The 20,997-nt window shown below is 45.6% G+C and overlaps 1 protein-coding gene across 23 annotated transcripts in view; it reads left to right on the top strand.

Moving 5' to 3' along the window:
* APBB2 (amyloid beta precursor protein binding family B member 2) overlaps window positions 1-20,997 on the top strand; it is a 398,765-nt gene that overhangs the window by 352,439 nt on the left and 25,329 nt on the right. The window contains 1 exon segment of one of the 23 annotated variants that reach the window (NM_001133964.2): window positions 16,128-16,133. The exons of 20 other annotated variants lie outside the window; for them this stretch is intronic. In NM_001133964.2, the coding sequence (NP_001127436.2) occupies window positions 16,128-16,133 (6 nt within the window). 23 annotated transcript variants of the gene reach the window in all.

Raw genomic sequence — 20,997 nt, 5'->3', positions numbered from 1 at the left:
TTTTTTTTTTTGAGACAGAGTCTCACTCTGTCACTCAGGCTGGAGTACAGTGGCGCGATCTTGGCTCACTGCAACCTCTGCCTCCCAGGTTCAAGCAATTCTCGTGCCTCAGCCTCCCTATTTCGCTTTGTTAATTGGCCAATCAAATAACTTACGCTTGCCCAGAAACAATTAGAAAGAGGAAGTACTTTCAGTGCTCACAGAATACAGTCAGTAAGAGACCTTGGATTTTCCTTTCCAACTCATATTTATATGACTAGTGGCTAGCCAGGACTCTTAAAGTGCTGAAAGTGCTGTCACTTAGCCAGTTGGACATTTTCTGCTTCCATGTATATGGGGGGAGGGGCGCTCAGCTAGAGATGACAGTGTTGGAGTGCCTGTGGGATCTTGGCTTCAAGTCAGCTATAAACAAAAGGTGTCTTAAAAGAGGTAGGGATTACAAAGGGGTGTAGGGGTATACTGCTAAGTGCTTTGTGTAAATTGGCAGATAATCTGTAAACACTTTCCAGCTCGATTCAGAATTTGCTGCCTCTTGAAATCTGATTATTCAGATTTATCAAGCTACAGTTTGGTTTCTTTCTGCCCAAAGGCTTTCTGGCTGTGGGCTGCAATACCTCCCTTCCCCAACCACCCCTCCCCGCCCCCCATTTCCCCCACTCACCCCACAATCAGGATCGTAGAAACCCAGCCTAGTGCAGTGGCTCACCCCTGTAATCCCAGCACTTTGGGGGACCAAGGCGGGCGGCTTAATTGAGGCCAGGAGTTTGAGACCAGCCTGGCCAACATGGTGAAACCCCCATCTCTACTAAATAAAAATAGGAAAAATTAGCCAGGCATGGTGGTGGGCGCCTGTAATCCCAGCTGCTAGGGAGGCTGAGGCAGGAGAATCGCTTGAACCCGGGAGGCGGAGCTTGCAGTGAGCCGAGATCGCATCACTGCACTCCAGCCTGGGCGACAGAGCGAGACTGTCTCAAGAAGAAAAGAAACCAGAAACCCAGCAGGCCTAGAGCATCAACTTTTTCTAAAGAGGTTCAGTGGGTTTGAATGAACTTTCTAAGTCTTGAGAGTCCAAAAAGGAAACGTTCGTTACAGGAAGGGAGTATGTGGGGGTGGGGGATCCTCTTTGCCAGCCCTGAGCCAGGCCCCTAGCAGCTGGGAGCACCTGGCGGGAGCACCTAGCGGGAGTGCGGTCGGGCGGGGCGGGGCCACGCGCCTCCCGGGCAGCCAATGGACGGCGGCGGCGGGCGGGCAGCGCGGGCGGGGCAGGGAGGGCGCAGGGAGGCGCGGGCGCCGCTCGCTTCAACTTGAGCCCCGGGCAGTGCGCGCGGCTGCTTGAGCGACGGCACCGCTGGCTGGTGCCGGCACCCTGGGGCTCGTCGTAGCACCTGGCGCGGCATCCCCTCCCGACCTCGGAAGGACCGGGAGGCAAAGGTGAGGAAGTTGGCGAAGGAACGGCGCGCCTTTGTTTGCAGGTGCGTTCAGAGGGAACGGGGGTCGAGCCCAAGCTCGCCCGCGGGGACAGCGAGGCGGGCGCGGGAGACCCGCGGGACAAAGGCTGCGCCCTCCCTTCCCCGAGTCAGCGCTTAGCGAGTTGCCTGGTCCTGGGCGGCTGGAAGGGCTGAAGAGGGGGCTTTCTGCCCCGCCGGTGGGAAGGAGTGAGGCTTGTATGAAATGGGGGGGAGGCGTCCTTGGACCCCCAATTCGCCAGTGCAGCAGGACTGTTCGGGGTGGGCTATTCATTGATGGGGTCTGCACGGGGCATTTCTGCCGTGGACAGCGTTCTATGATTGAGAAAGTGACTGCCTTCGCCTCACATGCCCCCTGGTGAGGCCACATTTCTGTCTTCCTGTCTACATTAGGATTGAAAGATATTTCAGGGTTTTGGTAATCCAATATTTGGATTAAAAGCAATATCCTTTCGTGTAGAAAAACTGTGCATTTCCAAATGATTTTAGTTACATGATTTAGGATATTGGTGTGACTTCCATGCGAGAAAATATCTCAAATTCCCCAAATGTAGAAACGCAGCCAGCTCTTGGCATTGAGAAAGAAGTAGTGTTTTTGAAAAGAAAGGCGTGATGATTTAAATATTGCCTACAACACTCTATTAGCTTGTGGGGGAATCTTTGCCTTTTCTATTATGTGTTTCCCTATACCAATATTGTAACCAGGCACGTCTATGGATTCCTAATTAATGTGTAGCTGTGAATCTTCATTACTGCCTTGGGTGGGAGAAGGCGGGAGGAGGCAATCCCATTAGTCTTTTTCTTTCTTTTATAACTCTGCAGCTGCAGCCTGGCTTTGACTTGTATCATGAATGAGGGTTCTGCCTGCTTTCCTCATGCTCTTCTCTTTTAGGTTTTCTTAGGCCATTGAGCAGTTGGCCCCTCCTCCAGCCGAGCTCTTACACAAGAGTAGTCTGTAAGATTCTCTCTAAAGTTCAGATCCTTGCTGCTGCCTTTTAGTTAGTTGCGTTCAGAAAGGAATTATTAAGTGTCCTGAGGCCTTTCCTAAGAAGTTAGAATCAGAATGTGTTTGTAAATGTGGTCTGTAATTTTGTAAAAGTTATAAGTAAAAGGGAGTGTGAATTAAATGCTTAAGAGGGGAAAGACTTTCCATAAAGCATCAGCCAGTATTATCAAAGAAGGTGTCATGGTTTGTAGCTCAGTAAGAACCCTACTTTCCTCTCTGCTTCCTTTTTTTTTTTTGAGACAGAGTCCCTCTCTGTCACCCAGGCTGTAGTGCAGTGGCACAATCTCGGCTCACTGTAACCTCTGTCTCCCGGGTTCAAGTGATTCTCCTGCCTCAGCCTCCTGAGTAGCTGGGATTATAAGTGCACACCACCACACCCGGCTAATTTCTGTTTTTTTGAGTAGAGACGGGATTTCACCATGTTGGCCAGGCTGGTCTTGAACTGCTGACCTTGGGTGATCCACCTGCCTCGGTTCTCCCAAAGTGCTGGGATTACAGGCATGAGCCACCACGCCTGGCCTCATTTTATCATTCTCATTTTGCAGATGTGAGAAACCCACTTTTCTAACAGCTGCCACGTTGTTTAGTTCTAGCTTTTCTGCAATGGGGATAATTTATTTAATAAGTATTTATTGGACACTTGCCATGTGCTGGGCATTGGTGCTGGTGATTAAGTGGTATAATAAATACAACAGGTGTCTTCTTCCTTTCTTGGAGCTCACACTATGCTGGCGTGGGGCCCATTGCAGGTCCTCTGCACTGGAGCATCCCTGGGAAGCAGTGTGGATGACACCAAGGTGAGACAAGAAGATACTGCTGCTGATGGCCGCCTTGGTGGTCAGCTGAGCATGTGGCAGTAGGCGCAAACAATGAGGGGCCTCAGGTCATCTACACTCCAAGGGTGGAAGTATTAATCACACCAGTGGGCCATTGAGCACTAAAGTCAGTCATCTTGAACTTGCTTACTTTGATCTCAAAGGAGCCTGCAGCTGCAAAGGAGGGGCAGAGCTGAGTTCTAAAGAGTTTGAACATTGGCATTGTTGATTTCAATGGGGTAATTCCAGTTTGTTACAAAAACTATCAGTCATGCAGCCTCCTTGTCTCACCTATACAGCTTTCCTCTTGGACAGCCCCCGCTAGGAAATGAATTTCTTTTTCTTTTTTTTTTTAGACGGACTTTTGCTCTTATCGCCCAGGCTGGAGTGCAGTGGCGTAATCTTGGCTTACTGCAACCTGTGCCTCCCAGGTTCAAGCGATTCTCCTGCCTCAGCCTCCCGAGTAGCTGGGATTACAGGCGTCCGCCATCACACCTGGCTAATTTTTTTGTAATTTTAGTAGAGACAGGGTTTCGCCATGTTGGCCAGGCTGGTCTTAAAACTCCTGGCATTAGCTTATGCGTCCATCTCAGCCTCCCAAAGTGCTGAGATTACAGGCGTGAGCCACTGTGCCAGGCCTAGGAAATGAATTTCATTCTGTACCACTGGCTGAGCAAAGCTTTACATCTGTCCAGGCTCCCGAGTGTTAAGAGATGACTTAACTGTGTCCCTATTTACTCTCCGTATACGTTTCTTGGGTTTTTGGGAGTAAACTGATGGCATATAACCACTTATCTAGGTTTTCAGATTTTTCCACAAATCTCTAGGATCACAGAAAAACATAGTAAGTAGTAGTGTAACTTGTCTTTTTAAAGAGCCTGTGTTGAACACAGAATATGACATATTTGAGAAGTTCTTAGACTTTTGGATTCCTCGGGCCCTAACATAGTACCTAGTATAGGATGCCCTCCATAAATAACCCAGTTGCTGAATGGGCAGATGAATGAATGTAGATGAAAATACTTCATTGTCTACTTTTAGGGTTTAATTTTGACCATCCATGTGCTTAATATTTATAGTCTAATGGTTAATATGCTGTTCGGCAGATAAGGAGCATCCGTGTGTCAGGCACCTTGTGAGGCAGCATGAAGGACTGAGACAGATAAGGTCCCTGTTTGAAGAGGCAGGAGATAAGCCGGAAAAACAATTCAGGAAGCAAGATGATACAGGTTATGCCGAGTGCCTTGAAGACCATCAACAGCGTGATGCAACAAAGTAGCTCGGGGGAAAGGGCCATCAGGAGGCACCCTGTCCTAGGAGGTGACATTTGAGCTGGGCTTGAAGGCTAAGAAGAAGCCAGCCACGTGGGGAGTGAATGGAAAGCACTGAGGAACAGCTGGGTGTGGTGGCTCATACCTGTAATCCCAGCACTTTGGGAGGTCGAGGCAGGTGGATCACCTGAGGTTAGGAGTTCAAAACCAGCCTGACCAGCATGGTGAAACCCCGTCTCTACTAAAAATACAAAAAAAAAAAAAAAAATTAGCCAGACATGGTGGTGCATGCCTGTAATCCCAGCTACTCGGGTGGCTGAGGCAGGAGAATCACTTGAACCCGGGAGGCGGAGGTTGCAGTGAGCTGAGATCATGCCATTGCACTCCAGCCTGGGCAACGAGTGAAACTCCATCGCAAAAAAAAAAAAGGAAAGCACTGAGGAAGTGGAGCACTCAACATGCCTGAGGATGAAGAGGAGGCCAGTGGTTTGTGCTGGAAGAGGTGGGTGGGGACAGGATCCTTTAGGGCTTCTGGGCAGTGGTTAAAGGTTTGCCATGAGGTGCCTGTGAAGAGGGTTAACCAGGGGAATGCCATGATCTAGTTTATTTCATACAAAAAGATCTCAGGGAATAGATATTGGGAACAGGAGTGGAAACCGAGGGACCGGTTGGCTAGCCCCAGTCCAGGAGAGATTAGTGACGTGGCAGAGGGCATGAAGAGAGGCAGGCAGGTGGGGGAAATATGGAGGTTGAACTCGCCAAGTTGACCGTAGAAGATGCAGGAAGGGGTGTAATCTAGGACCACACCTGATTTCTTTGATAACATTGTTTATGTCTGTAGAAAACACATGCTAATAGAAGTAATAACTGTTCGAGGATAAAGTTATTAAGCCATGGAACAACTCCCTTTACATTTATGTTGTGTCAAGACCTTGATTTAGGCCAGACACGGTGGCTCATGCTGTAATCCCAGCACTTTGGGAGGCCGAGTGCCCCCAAAGGATCACTTGAGGCTAGGAGTTTAAGACCAGCCTGGGCAACGTGGCAAAACCTTGTCTCTACTGAAAATACAAAAATTACCTGGGCATGGTGGCACATGCCTGTAATTCCAGCTACTGGGGAGGCTGAGGCACGAGAATCTCTTGAACCTGGGAGATGGAGGTTGCAGTGAGCTGAGATCGCACCACTGCCCTCCAGCCTGGGTGACAGAGAAACACACTCTGTCTCAGGAAAAAAAAAAAAAAAAAGACTTTGACTTACTTTTCTTTGGTTCTCCAGTGTAGGTGAGCAGACGTATCCATCCAGTGCAATCTTGTGTATTTGGCCATTTTTCCAAGATGTTTTCACCCTTCAATACCCTTTCTGTCGTTTTCAACTAGTTATGAGACCTTTGAGCATTTTTCTTTGTTCTGGCATGAAAATAAAGAATCAGACTAAGAGAAGATGGGTTTAAGCCTTAATTTATATGGAATTATTCTACCTTTGTTCCCAGTTTATAAGAATCCATTCATAATTACTTTTATTTTTTTGAAGACAGAGTTTTGCTCTGTCACCCAGGCTGGAGTGCAGTGGCACAATCTTGGCTCCCTGCAACCTTCGCCTCCCGGGTTCAAGCGATTCTCCTGCCTCAGCCTCCCAAATAGATGGGATTACAGGCATGCACCACCATGCCCCACTAATTTTTTATATTTTTAGTAGAGACGGGGTTTCACTATGTTCGCCAGGCTGGTTTTGAACTGCCGACCTCAAGTGATCCACCGGCCTTAGTGCTAGGATTACAGGCGTGAGCCACTGTGCCCAGCCCCATAATTACATTTGAAGTTACTTCACATGCAGCATCCTCTGTAGTTCCAACAATTGATATTCTCTCATAAATATAAAATTTGTTCTATATGTATTTCAATTCAAAGAGAGTAACCTCTTAGTAACTTTGCAAGAAATTCACTGAGCATTTTGAGAGCTAGAGAAGCCTTTTCCTTATAACTGTAAAGTAGAAGTAAATACTGAGTTTCTGACAGGATTCTCTGCCCCCTTCTTCCAGCTGCAGAATTGTGAACTTGAAAGCTTAACAACATGTTTGTCAGAGAACTTGAGTTTTGAGATAACTTTGGTTTGGTTTTGCAAAAATATATATATATATATATATATGTGTGTGTGTATATATATATGTGTATATATGTGTGTATATATGTATATATATGTGTGTGTGTATATATATATATATAGAAAATATTCATTCTGCAGTCAGTATTTTGAGCAGATGGGAAAGGGCAGGAGTGACTTGAGCTTCCAGCCATTTCAATCTGGGTACCTTATAACATGGAAGCTTGTCTGGGGATGAATAAATTATAGAAGTTGAAATAATTATGATAGAGGACAAGCAGCAGCCGAGAGCACAGTTGACAATGGGGCCAAGTTGTCCTGATTCTGTCATATCAGAGCATGCATCTGTTTGCCAGGTTACCTGAAAATGCTGTTTTCAAGGATTCTGGTGTGTTTTGTTTTTCATCGCCCTCCCCTTTAAAACACTGTAAGAGCCATCACCTGCTAGTGACCTTTTAGAAATAAAATGGCTGGGGCAGATGTCTGCATGGCTGCCGCTTCACATGTTGGGCATCCATGTAAGATTTCAGTTGAGCAAAAGGTTGTTTGGTTCTAAAGCATTTGCAAGTTGTCAATGCTCCTACTCCTGCATCTGGGTGGAAGAGTTTCTAGCCAGCCCTGGGAGTTTGTCACCTGTAACAAGAATTATTCTACCATCTCAGCCAGTCGCAGAGTCCCTCAATTGGTTTACACTCTGCTGTTAACATCTTGAAAATGTTCATTGTTTTTTTGACAGAGAGCCTTGCATTTTCATTTTGCACTGGGCTCCACGAAGTGTTTAGCCAGTGCTGTCCACATCGTATGTTGCACCCTTGAAACAGATTGTCCTCTAGAGCAGAGGTTGGCAAATTTTTTCTGTAAAAGGCCAGATTTTTTAAAAAATTATTTTTTTGAGACAGGGTCTCACTCAGTTACCCAGGCTGGAGTGCAAGTGGTGTGATCACAGCTCACTGCAGCCTTGACCTCCTGGGCTCAAGCAGTCCTCCTGCCTCAGCTTCCCGAATAGCTGAGACTCACACTTTACGCACCACCACACCTGGCTATTTTTTAAAATTTTTTGTAGAGATGAGGTCTCACTATGTTGTCCATGTTGGCCTCAAACTCCCAGGCACTGACCACATACTAAATATTTGAGGCTTTCGGAGCCATGTGGTCTCTGTTGCAACTACTCAGCTCTGCAGTTGTGGCACAAAAGGAGCTGTAGCCTCTGCCTAAGTGAATGAGTGTGGCTGTGGTCCAATACTCTTCATTCACAAAACAGTCTGAGATTTGAGGGGATCATAATTTGCTGATCCCTGATCTGAAGGACCTGCATAGGACCTTTAATGACAATTCAAATAGGGATTTCGTCACTTGGAAGTAAGAAGGTTCAGTCATCTTTGGCCAGCTTTGTGTTGTGCTGAAAATTAGCCCCCAAGGAGAATTCCTGCAGAAGGTCAGGGTCTTTGGGGTATTTCTACACTTGAGCTTCTTTCTTTTTTAAGATGACATACTTGTTATAGTTGTCAAATATGGACAATAACAGGAAGCCAAACTCAAATAATAATAATAGGGTGTTACAAAGCCGGGCACAGTGGTACCCACCTGTAGTCCCAGCTGTTCTGGAGCCTGAGGTGGGCAAATCACTTGAGTCAAGGAGTTTGTGTCCAGCCAGGACAACATCTAAGACTCCGTGTCTTAACAAAAACAAAGCAGGATGTTACAGCAGTGGCATTGTGGTTTTTGTTTTTTAAAGATTCTTCATCATATTCAATGAAAAAGGAAAAATGATGCTGAAACAAAGAGACAAACTGCCTATGAAAAGTAACCTGAGTAGCAGGGCACGGTGGCTCACGCCTGTAATCCCAGCACTTTGGGAGGCCGAGGCGGGCGAATCACCTGAGGTGAGGAGCTTGAGACCAGACTGGGCAACATGGTAAAACCCCGTCTCTACTAAAAATACAAAAATTAGCTGGGTGTGTTGGCACCGAGTAATGTCAGCTACTCGAGAGGCTGAGGCAGGAGAATTGCTTGATCCTGGGAGGCAGAGGTTGCAGTGAACTGAGATGGTGCCACTGCACTCCAGCCTGGGTGACAGAGCGAGACTCTGTCTCAAAAAAAAAAAAAAAAAAAAGTACTAAACAGGAAGAGTACACATTCTTTCAAACTGTATCAAGAAGTTAACTCCTGCCGTTATACCCTAGTACCTCTGAGGGGGCAGGAGGAATGCTTCGTGGGCTCCCCTAAGAGCAGCTTTTCGGTCCATCACTGCCTCAGCAGGTATGGGAATGTGTTGTCTTGGGTCTTTTCCCTAAATGATAAGCAGAGGTTTATTTCTCTTAGAGTACAAATATAAAGAAAATTATCTGGGGATAAATCTTGATAGAAATCAATATACAAGGGAAATTTATATATTGATTTCTTCAGGAGCAGAGGAGCTATTTCTCATTTAGACAAATGTTCCCAAAGAAGGAATCTAGTTAGGAGCTCTGGCAACATCGTTGTTTCTGCTGGAGATGATCAGAGTATAGATTCGCTTTGCTTTTAAATAAAGTCATAAGAGATTAATAATCTTCTCAGAACTTGCCTCCTGCCTGTTCAGATGAAATATATGTTTTATTAACATTGTTTCGGCTGACATGAAAACAAGATATGAACCAAAGTCACTTTAAAAGTGTTGTCTGTGATGAGCAATAGCAGGAGAAAAAGGAATCCAGCCAACTCCCTACTGTTTGTGGCATCATTCCCTTAGCTTCTTACCAACATGATCAGGAAGAAGGGAGTTCACTGTTTCCCCTACTTAGTTAATTATTCACATATTCAAGAATATTGATTGATTGCCTACTATGTGCCAGACAGTGGTAAGTGAACAGGCAGAAGGGTTCTTGCTTGCATGAGCTTTACTTTTTTGGTGGAGAGAGGGAAATAGGGTAGTTTCAGATGGCTGTGAATGTTGACAATGACTGGGGGATCCTCAGGGTTCTTTTGGAGGCAGTGATGATCAGGATGATGAGGGAAGGACCTGGGGGAAAAGCAAACTAAGCAGCCTAACAGCAAGCCCAGGCAGGGGTGGGCTTGTATGTTTCAGAGCAAAATGGTCCCAGTGTGGCTAGAGGCAGGGAGTTTGGGGCGGGGGTGGGGGGGCGGGGGGCGGTTGGGAATTGTAAGCAGAGGAGTCATGGAATAAATGGCTACTGAGCAGAGGATGAAAGGAAGGTGATTTAAACCAAACACAGCACTTAATTACCATCACCAGCTCCAGCAGTGGTGGAACCAAAAGTCCAATAGGGACAGAGAGATAAAGGCAGAGCAGAGGCTACCTCCAGTGAGGGATGGGGTCCTGAGCAGAGCCAATTAACTGGGAGGGAGCCAGGCTCAGGTGCTAGGTGCCCCAGAGCTACACGGCAGGGAAGAGCCCAGCCAGCAGGCCTGCGTTCTGTTTGCAGATCCACCACCTGCTAGCTGTGGGCTTTGGAGCAAGTCAGCTTAAACTCTCTGACCCTTCGATTCCTCATTTGTAAGATGAGAGTCGTGATGCTTCCCCCGCAAGGTTATTGTGTGGCTTGGCGACAGTGCGCACCAAGAACAGAGCCTGGCTAGACAGAAGCAATCATAGCCAGGAGCCACTACTGTTACTTGGTTAGTGGTAATCAGCCTTCCTAGGGTTGGTGTCTGCTTTTCTTTAGATATTATTGAGTTTACATTATACCAGAAATACTTGTATCTAGATGGAAGTTAACAAAATTCAGGGCTGGGCATGGTGGCTCATGCCTGTAATCCCAACACTTTTTTGAGAAGCTGAGGTGGGTGGATTGCTTGAGCCCAAAAGTTTGAGACCAACCTTTGCAACATAGTGAGACCTCATTTCTACAACAAATAAAAAATTAGCCGGGTGTGATGGCAAACACCTATAGCCCCCACTACTTGGGAGGTTGAGGCCGGAGGATTGCTTGAGCCAAGTAGTTGGAGGATGCAGTAAGCTATGATCGTGCTACTGCACTCCTGCCTGGGCAACACAGCGAGATCCCATCTCTTAAAAAAAAAAAAAAAAAAAAAACAAGCAAAAACAAAACAATTCAAATGAAGGCCATATGTATTGGCTTTCCATGTTATCTACCGTAGTACTCCTTTGAACTGGCACAAAGAAAGCCCCTTGAAAATTCAGAAATTGATTCACGAATATGCCATATCCACAAGAGGTCCTCCATGTGGCTGGGTGCTCACCATGGTTTTAAGTAGGAGTCTTGTCTGCACCTTGCCAGGAGTTTGTACCCTGATGGCATTCTGGCATGGAAACCACTGTGCTGTCATTTTCCCTGCTCTGAATCAGTTCTAAATCCTTATGCGTTCCTGTGCTTTGTCAGATAGGAGCCTTCTGGTGTCAAGGTGTTTTGTGTTGTTTTGTTTTTTTTTTTGAGACAGTCTTGCTCTGTCGCCCAGGCAGGAGTGCAGAGGCACCATCTCAGCTCACTGCAACCTCCGCCTCCTGGGTTCCAGTGATTCTCACGTCTCAGCCTCCTGAGTAGCTGGGACTACAGGTGTGCGCCACCATGCCTGGCTAATTTTTGTATTTTTAGTAGAGACGGGGTTTCGTTATGTTGGCAGGCTGGTCTTGAACTCCTGGCCTCAAGTAATCCACCTGCCTCAGCCTCCCAAAGTGCTGGGATTACAAGTGTGAGCCACCATGCCTGACCTGGTATTTTTTATTTTTGTTTTACCATCTTGGCTTTCAGAAAGGAAGCTAACCCATGGTTTCACAGTTTAGGTAGAATTTATATAATGTTATCCTTTCATTATATCCTAAACTTTAAAGTTGAAACTGGAACATGGCATAAATTATCTCTCACTTAATAACTAAATATAATTTATGTGTGTGTTCTTCTCTCAGATATTCAGAGATGCAAGATTTTTGCATTTGGTTTTTTGTTTTTTTTTTTAATCTGTGATATAGCACAGATGAAAGCTGAAGCTCGTTAATTCTTGCTTAAAGTCTTCAAAGATGGACTTTTAAAAATACTCATTTCCTGGTTGCTTTTAAATATCCTTTTTCCCCCTCCTCATTAGTAAGTGGACTGGTAACTATTGTGTCTTCCCTCCAATGGCATGAGAAAGTCCTTTGTTTAGAATAATGTGCCTTGAATTTCAATAACCTTAACCACTTTAACTCCTAGCTGTACACTTCTAAGTGCTGAAGTCTAACTTTCCTTCATGGCGCTGCTAGGCAGGACAGTGAGGTGAGAGGGCAGCTTGCTTTGGAAAGGAAGGCACACTTGGTCAGAGACGGTTGTTTATGTCACCGTTTGATCCTGGGAAGGATAGAACCTTTCCCTGAGATGAATTCTCTAAATATCAGCCAGAAATCAAATGGTAAATTTGCATAAATATAGTATTCATTTCAGTTCAGAGGCCTTTCACCTGCGGCATGTAGATTCTAAAGGGACCTGGGATTGAGTTTCAAGAATCACTGAACTGTTCCAGCTCTGCCCCCTTCCAAAATTGTGTATAAAATGGTGAGTCTGTGCACTTTTTTTTTTTGTGGAGTGTTTTCATCAGAGTGCCTTGATCCAAAACTGGTCAGGAACCTTTCCTTTCTCCTGGCGGAGCTCTCCTTCCCTCTCTCACATAGTGATTGTCCTGGCCTGCACCGTAAGGCCATACTCAAGCCGCCACCCTGTAGGAGCTTTATATGGATTAAATAATGGAATCTTTTAGCACTCTCAGGACCTGAGGGCCTCTATGATTCCCATTTCACAGATGAAGAAACTGGAAAACAAAGAGGCTAAGGGCCCTGACCAAGGGCAGACAGCTGATAAATCACGCACGCACGCGCGCGCACACACACACACACACACACCCGAAGCTGGAGGGAAAAAATAAACTGTCAGACTCAGGAGCTGGTGCCAGAATTTTCATGATGTAAAGTTTTGCAGTGTTTACTTCATTGTCCTGTGGATAATGGTGTGATGTGTGCTCAAAATGCCAGAGAGATGGCCAGTGATGAAAGTTTTGCAGTGTTTACTTCATTGTCCTGTGGATAATGGTGTCATGTGTGCTCAAAATGCCGGAGAGATGGCCAGTGATGAAAGACAAGCATCAAAAAGAAGCATGCAACAGAGACTTCTGCAAAAATGGAGTGAGAAGTCTACTGGCAAGTCCTTGCCTCGCGTGCTCAGTTTGTGAAAAGTGGACAGTCGTGTGCAGCATGAGAAGTAGGTGGCTGTGCCAGAGAACAGGAGATGGCGTCCTCTTCCAAAAAGCTGGAATAGGCATTGTCATTCTGGTGTGCTGGGTTTTTTTTTTTTTGAGGAATTTCCTTTTCATTTGGATTCCAGTTACACATGCCAAGTACTTCTGTTATTTCAGGCTTATATTAATGAAAACATTGCCAATTACTCCCGCATTTATTTTCCCAAGGAACAGCCACGGAGAGCATGCTGATCAGGCAGCCTTGGGGTGTGCGGCTCATGTGGAATTAATCTTGGGGTTTAATTCTTCCCACTGGCATCTTGTACAGCGAGAAGGGAGTAGACTTACGCCTGGCACTAAATTTAGCGTTATCCACTCTCAGACTGGTTTGTCTTGTGCAGAAGCCCAGCTTTGGACTGATGTTTTCTTCCCAGCAAATTTACAAGGTGCTGAATTGGTGGAGCTGCTGGCACTGTCTGTGACTCTTCTGGGTTTCTGAATGACATTTCAAAGATCACTCTGTGGTCTCTTATTTATGTCTGGTTTTCACTTTGATACTTAAATCAAGCAGTGTTTATTAACCCCAAATGAACTGTGTTAAAAGTTTTTAGTAGCATTTTTTCCAAGTCTACTTTCAGGGAAAAACACAGTAGCTACATCTTGATGGTATGTTTTTAAGTGAATCACTAGCAATGGATCTGATTTAAAATATCCAAGACTACAATAATAATTATACACAAAAGAAACAGGTTGTATTCTCAGATTGTTAGATTTTTTAAGTTTTTGTCGCACACTACAGATAGGCTTTTTATTAAAAATAAGAAATTGAAAATATTTGGTGTAATTAAAAGCAAGTCAAAGCACTAACATATCCTTTTCTGATAAAAATCTGAGCACTAAGAAGTTCCTAGCACATCCATTCTGAGATTAGGAACCCAAGAATTAGAGAGGTTGTGTGACTTCAATAATGTTACCCAGCTGTGGATTCAGACTGGGACCAGCATCCAGGTCTCTGGGTCCTTTGCTGATCTTGTAAATTGCTACCCAAGCCTGGCTTTGATAGGTGGAACTGAGTAGTACAGAGGGACCTGAGCCAAGAGGTGACTCTCCAGCATCCTGTATCAGCTGGGGTCCAGCAAACCTGAGCAGAGGGCCCCTGCCACTACCCCAGGTGACTGTCCTTCCGTGGGAGACAGTCCATCTTAAATGCTGCCCAGCACAGCCCAGCCAAAGAGATGAAGCTATTGGATGACACAGTGATAATAGCTGTTAACGTTGCAGGTTATTGCAGCTTTGTTACATGCCCAGCACTCTCATACACATGTCGTCCCATTTAACTTCATGCTTATAATGCCCCTGAGCATTATGAGCATGAGCAGGTGTCCTTATCCCCTCTTCAATGATGAGGAAACAGATTTTGTGGGGCATACCATGTAACACAGTGTGCCTGGCACACAGAGGGGCCCTGGAAATCTATGTTGAGTAAATAAAGAGAAGGTAAGCAGTGTACTTGAAGGAATGTGGCTACCCATCTGGATTTGAGCACAGCTGTGTCTGCCTCTTTAGCCCAAAGACCCTCTTAGGAATTTTTAGCCACCTCTTTCCCTACAGAAGTTCACCAAAAGACAAGAATGTTCCCTGTTCCTCTAAAACCCTAGGTTCTTGGCCAAACCCTTTGGCCCTACCTTGAATACCTGTGCGTAGGGACTGTGTTTGCCATTTAGGAGACAAACCATTAGGGGGCTCTGCAGGACTGTGTAGAAGGATGGAGTACCCATCATGGGTGCATCTAAGACTAGAATTCGAGTCCTGCAGCCTACCGTCAAACTGTCTTCCCCATGTAGTAGCTGTGTGACCTTGGCCAAGTGTCTCAGCCTGTCTGAACTTGTTTCCTCATCTGTCAGAACAGTAATACTGACCTTGTCCAGTTACTGTTAGGGGCCAAACAGAGCTCAATAAAGGGTAATTGGTGGCTGGTGTTACTGTAATCATTAATATTAGTCCTGTTAACTGCCCTGGGGCATGCTGGTCACAATGGCTTTCCTTCAGTACTGAGGTAGATATTTGCATATTTTATCACAAAAGTCAAATGTGCTTATTGTATAATTTTCAAAGAGATAAAGTAAAATCCTCCATAGTCCTCTTTCCATATTACAGTTGACAGTTCGAGTATTATATTCCAAATTTTTTACGTGTATATATTAAAATACACATGCAAACATTTTGTTGTTTTTATAAGACCATGCATTTACAGCTTGGCTTTGTTTTTGCTCCACTTACTAGTGTGCCATGGTCATTGTTCCTCCTCAGGGTGAGCAGCTCTTCCTTTCCACTTAATGACTTTGTGGTTCACTGTCTGGTGCACTTGGCGTTTCATGCCGTGATTTTAGCTCCATCCCTGCAGGGCCCTGCTGGCCGCTCCATGACCCTGGCCATAGAGTGCCCGAGAGAACAGGTTTCTGTAAACACTGGGTTTCTTCCTTTCCTCCTCATTATCTATCCAGTGCTCCGTGCCTCTTCGGTCCAGTTGCTCTGTGTACAGTGCATGCAAATCGGCTGTGACAATGCCAGAAGGGAATGGTGTGAGCACCATGGGTCAGGGGGTTAAGTGACTTCATTAGGGTCCTGGGCAGCTCAGGGAGGGAACTCCAAGAGTGTGGCCCCAACCAGACTTGCACTGTGCTCCTCTCTCCGTTCCATTCCTCTCTTTCCTGGGACATCTCTGATCTCTTCCCCTTTGAGCTGTCATCTCCTGTCTCTCCCACTTCCCACCCCTGCCCTCGACCTGTGCTGCTTCCCTCCCTCCCTGTTGCCCTGTAACAATGCGTCTCAGGAAAAGTGCCTGAATTCCAGTGATGTAGCTCTGTTAATAATAGAGTGTCAGGAATGTCGGTAAAACAGGTAAGGCTGTGTCCATGCCGTTGTTTCTGTGTGTTTTTATTGGGAGCAGGTGGAACTGGAAAATGAAGACACGTCCTCTTCCAGTGTTTCCTGCAAACAGTTTCCTGTATTTGACTGTGATATTTTAAGCTTGATTACCTCCCCCAGTTGATATGTTGCCTCTGTAAATTCAGCTGGCATCTCTTGGCTTCATCGTAATGTGGCTCAAAATACACACTTCTGGGCGATACAGTTGACCTAAAATAAGCACGGAAAGCCTATTAATTGCTGCAGAGTTGGGAAATGAGATGAGCTGTCAGTGCTCAGACTCGCTGTTAACGGGGCTGTGTTATTTGCGGGATGCCGTGTGAATGCTAACGTGTTGTTTCTGCTCTGTTCCCTCATGCCTTCCCGGATTCAGAGAGAGGTAACCAGCCGATTTTCACTTCTCCCCCCTTCGTGGTGTCTTAACATGTCTGGCAAAGCTCACTTGGCTTTCTTCATGTCGCATTGCCATCCTTACAACCATCCTTGTCTTTGAAAGGCAGAACTTTTGTTTTGTTTCGTTTCGCCTTTTATCACCAGCATTTAAAACAGAGTCTGGAATTGCATCTGCGTCCCTCATTCTCTACTGTGTTTGACCCTGGTTGTGGAAGGTGATGGGCTGAGTGATTAAGTCTAACACCAGTGTGGTCACTCACTAACGACTGAGAAAAATCTCATCAGTGTGGCAGGGAGTGAATGTGATGGAAATAGGTTATGTACCATGTTGTAGAAGGAGGCTTTTCATGCTTCTGGAAAAATTAATATCATGGCCGGGTGTGGTGGCTCACACCTGTAATCCTAACACTTTGGGAGGCCAAGGTGGGTGGATCACTCGAGGTCAGGAGTTCAAGACCAGCCTGGCCAACATGGTGAAATCTCATTTCTACTAAGAATACAAAAAATTAGCTAGGCGTGGTGGTGGGCATCTGTAATCACAGCTACTTGGGAGGCCTAGGCAGGAGAACCCCTTGAATCTGGGAGGCAGTGGTTGTGGTGAGCCAAGATGGCACCACTGCATTCCAACCTGGGTGACAGAGGGATACTCTGTCTCTAAATAAATAAATAAATAAATAAGAAAAATTAATATTAGTGCTTATATTACATATTCTCTAGAATTTGATTGGTAAGGGTTGGCACTAGGCTACTAGCCTAGCCAGAAGCACTGATTCAGTTTCAGTGTCAATTATTAGCCAAAATATATGGTCCTCCCTCTCCGCCACAAGGATAGAACCACAGAAAAGACATCTCTATGAAACAAGAGATTTTGACCTCAGTTGTGTTTTTCCAATGCTCTGCATGTCCGCCTGCCCGTTTGATTGATTGGGGACTTTAAGCTCCACGATTCCATAGCTCTACCACTTAAAAAAACTCCACTTTTGATGGAAGAAGGGAATTTGGAGATTTTTCTCCTTGAAAGAATGATGGTGGTTCCTGCTGGGCAAAATGGAGAGACACGAAGGCAGATCTCTTTGTGTCGGAGTTGGTCTCGTGTAACCTTCCTGCCTGGTTGGGAGCTGGAAGTGATGAGTCCTCAGCCGGTATTTCCTGCCACACTGGTGTTGTGACTGCCCTCTGCTGGTGGCTGTTTTCCCCTATGATGTGCTGCTGTCATAGTCCAGTGGTTAAGAGGGAGAAACAGCATAGAGTGGGCGGTAACACCTGCAGGGCTGGTCTTCCAGAAAGTGTGATTAGGAGAATTTGCAGGTTTCACTGACTTTTTAAATCACTTTGAGGAGACCCTGGCAGGGGCAGGTGGTGGAAGGTTCTGGATGATGAGGGCTGTGCATGTGGATGTGAGCTCCTTCATGTAAAATAACAGCCAGTCCTATCAGACTCAATGGTGAGGACACTTTCAGGTGTTTGCTAGTTCCTATCCTCCTTGTTTATGTGGGTGTCCTCGCTGGGAGGCAGTTGCTCTGAATATTAACAGCAGGACCCTGTTCTAGAGAGGGCTACAGATTCTAGTTTGCCCAAGCCACCTCAATAATTGCAGGTGGTGGAATTTCAGATCTGCTGTTTACACACTCTGTGTCTCATGAGCGTGCCTGGTGAAGAATTCCCTGCCAAGCCTGTGTGTTTACCCAGGGGACAAGTACCTGGGATGCTCCTTTCAGAGGCTAAAAAACTTAGCATCTTTTTAAGCTTGCAAAGAAGGAGAAAGTAAGTTAAGCTTACCAAGCGAGAGCCTGAACTTTGTGAAATTAGTGATGCCTGCATATGATACATGTGACATTGGGTTAAAAAGAACAGCAAACCAAAGTCTTACGTGTGTGTGTTGCGGGGGGTCATTCTGGATTGGCCATCTGGGAAGATGAAGTTTCTTGTTACTTTCGCTTCCTGGTTCCTCCCACTCTCAAAACAAGATTTTTCAAAGTGCAGTCAAAAAATAAAAGCATCCAGTCTTGAAAACAGGACTCATTCTTCCTCCATACCTTGTACAGACTGTCAACAACCCACATTTTTGTATAGCCCAGGAACCCTGTAATTACACCGTGTTGGGCTTACCTTTTGAATTCTGTTTTGGATCTCATGCTAGGCCCTGCACAGGTGAAACAAAGAGGAGAGAAAGCCCTTTGTCCTAAAGTGCCAGAAGTGCAGTGTTTGGATCCAATTCCTTTGCTGCTGTATTATCCTTATTTGCAGGTGGGACCTGCCCTTTGCAATAGCATCAATAGAAAGATAAGCTGGGAGGGAAGGGTCATTGGGTACATTTTAGCAAGTCTTAGTATAATTCATATGAGTGCAAATATTTATTTAAGAACACCCCTTGTGGGGCCAGGCGCAATGGCTCATGCTTGTAATCCCAGCACTTTGGGAGGCCGAGGCGGGCAGATCACCTGAGGTCAGGAATTCGAGACCACCCTGGCCAACATGGCGAAGCCCCATCTCTACTAGAAATACAAAAATTAGCCACGCATGGTGTCACACGCCTGTAATCCCAGCTACTCGGGAGGCTGAGGCAGGAGAATTTCTTGAACCTGGGAGGCAGGGTTGCAGTGAGCCGAGATGGCACCACTGCACTCCAGCCTGGGCAACAGAGCAAGACTCCATCTCAAAAAAAAAAGAAAAAAGAAAAATCCTTCATGGGTAAGGAGACAGTATTTCAAAGTAGGCTTTTTGTTTGACTTCTTTTTCCTCATTTATAATGTACCTACCATTTATTGAATGCCTATCGTGTGCCAGCCTTCACAAATTCCCTCAATAAAACATGCCATGTATTTGACCTGAGCAAATGTGATGGATGTGAAAGATGTTATCAAATTGTGGATACTTGGTAAGGAATCCCAACAACAGAGAATTGGTGAGAGATTGAGTGTAATGTGACTCTAACAGAAAAGGACAGGTGAGCTCCTGCCAGTTACATGGGCTCTGATGCAGCTGACAAGGTCAGCTTGTTCTGTGCCACTCCAGAAAGCAAAACTAGATCCTACAAGCAGAAGTTACAGGGAGGCAAGGTTGCGTTCATCATTTAGAAAAAATATATTTTGAGCCAGGTGTTGTGGCACATGCCTGTAGTCCCAGCTACTTGGGAGGCTGAGACGGGAGGATCGCTTGAGTCTAGGAGGTCGAGGCTACAATGAGCTGTGATTGCACCACTGCACTCCAGCCTGGCCGACAGAGTGAGACCCTGTCTCAAAATAATAAAGTGAAAAATAGTATATAAAAATGTTTTAAGAAGATATATATATATTATTCACTGGAGCTTTCCACCAACAGAACAGGCTGATTTATTAAAGAAACGAGATGTCCTATCATGGAAATACTCTAGGTACCATCTGCTGGTGCTGCTGTAAAATGGACTTTGAAAAGTTAGCCTGAGTCACAGCTAAGAGGTCTGTAGATGCCTTTTGGAAGAGAGGTAAACACATAAGCAAATTCCACTTACACTAAGAGAGTTGCAAAGGAGAGATTTAGGGAGAGAATAAGTAGTTCTGGCTATATTTTAAAATAGAGCCTGCTTTTGCCAGGCATGGTGGCTCATGCCTGTAATCCCAGCACTTCGGGAGGCTGAGGTGGGCGGATCACTTGAGGCCAGGAGTTCGAGACCAGCCTGCCCAACATGGTGAAACTCCATCTCTACTAAAAATACAAAAATTGGCAAGGCGCGTGGTTCACGCCTGTAATCCTAGCACTTTGGGAGGCCGAGGCAGGCGGATCACGAGGTCAGGAGATTGAGACCATCCTGGCTAACATGGTGAAACCCCATCTCTACTAAAAATACTAAAAATTAGCCAAGTGTGGTGGCACGTGCCTGTAGTCCCAACTACTCAGGAGGCTGAGGCAGGAGAATTGCTTGAACCCGGGAGGCAGAGCTTGCAGTGAGCCGAGATCACGCCACTGCACTCCAGCCTGGGCAACAGAGTGAGATCCTGTCTAAAAAAAAAAAAAAAAATTAGCCACGTGTGGTGATGCACACCTGTAATCCCAGCTACTCAAGAGGCCAAGGCATGAGAATCACTTGAACCCAGGAGGTGGAGGTTGCAGTGAGCCGAGATCATGCCACTGCACTCCAGCCTGGGTGACAGAGCAAGAATCTGTCTCAAAATAATAATAACAATAATAATAATAATAATAATAAATAAGGCCCGCTTGAATAAACAATCATTTATTCATTCATTCCATAAAGATGGATGAAGCCCCTAGTGAGTGATTAGAATGCTATATAACTGAGAATATATAAAAGCAATCTTTGGTCCTTTTTATTTTTTTAATTAAGAAATTTGAGGCTGTCAGATAAGATGTATTAACACTGTCATTTTTCTCCAGCAAAACTCTATCCTGGTCCTCTGGGAGAGTAATTACTGAGGAAGACAGCCAAAAAGACAGGAATGAAAAGAGTTGGAAACACCAGGGCTCAGTAAGCAGGTGGCAACAGGTACTTGATTCCTGGTACTAGCTTCTGTCACCATTTAAAGAAGAGACACAAGAAACTATAGCTATAACCCTTCCACTTCCTGGGTTATAAAAGAAAACGCAATGATTCTCATGACTGCAGGCGTTAAATGGAGTGAGACTCCGTGTATGGGCAGCAGATGGCTCCTGGCCTAGCCTTGTAAATGGCTAGGGAATGGCATGAGCTGGAGCAGAGGGCAGAAATGGGTCTTGCTGCCAAGTGTTAGATCGTGTCTGATGATCGCAGGTGGTAGAATTTCAGATAACCACAGGTTCCTGGGAATCTAGATGCTGTTGGAAAAACTGGGAGCGATGTTCTTTCTGGCCCTTGGAGATCTTTTGGGCCAGCTGTG

The sequence above is a fragment of the Pongo abelii genome, chromosome 3 (assembly GCF_028885655.2).
Source record: "Pongo abelii isolate AG06213 chromosome 3, NHGRI_mPonAbe1-v2.0_pri, whole genome shotgun sequence".
Classification (NCBI taxonomy): domain Eukaryota; kingdom Metazoa; phylum Chordata; class Mammalia; order Primates; family Hominidae; genus Pongo; species Pongo abelii.
This window is presented reverse-complemented; position numbering and strand designations above follow the sequence as displayed.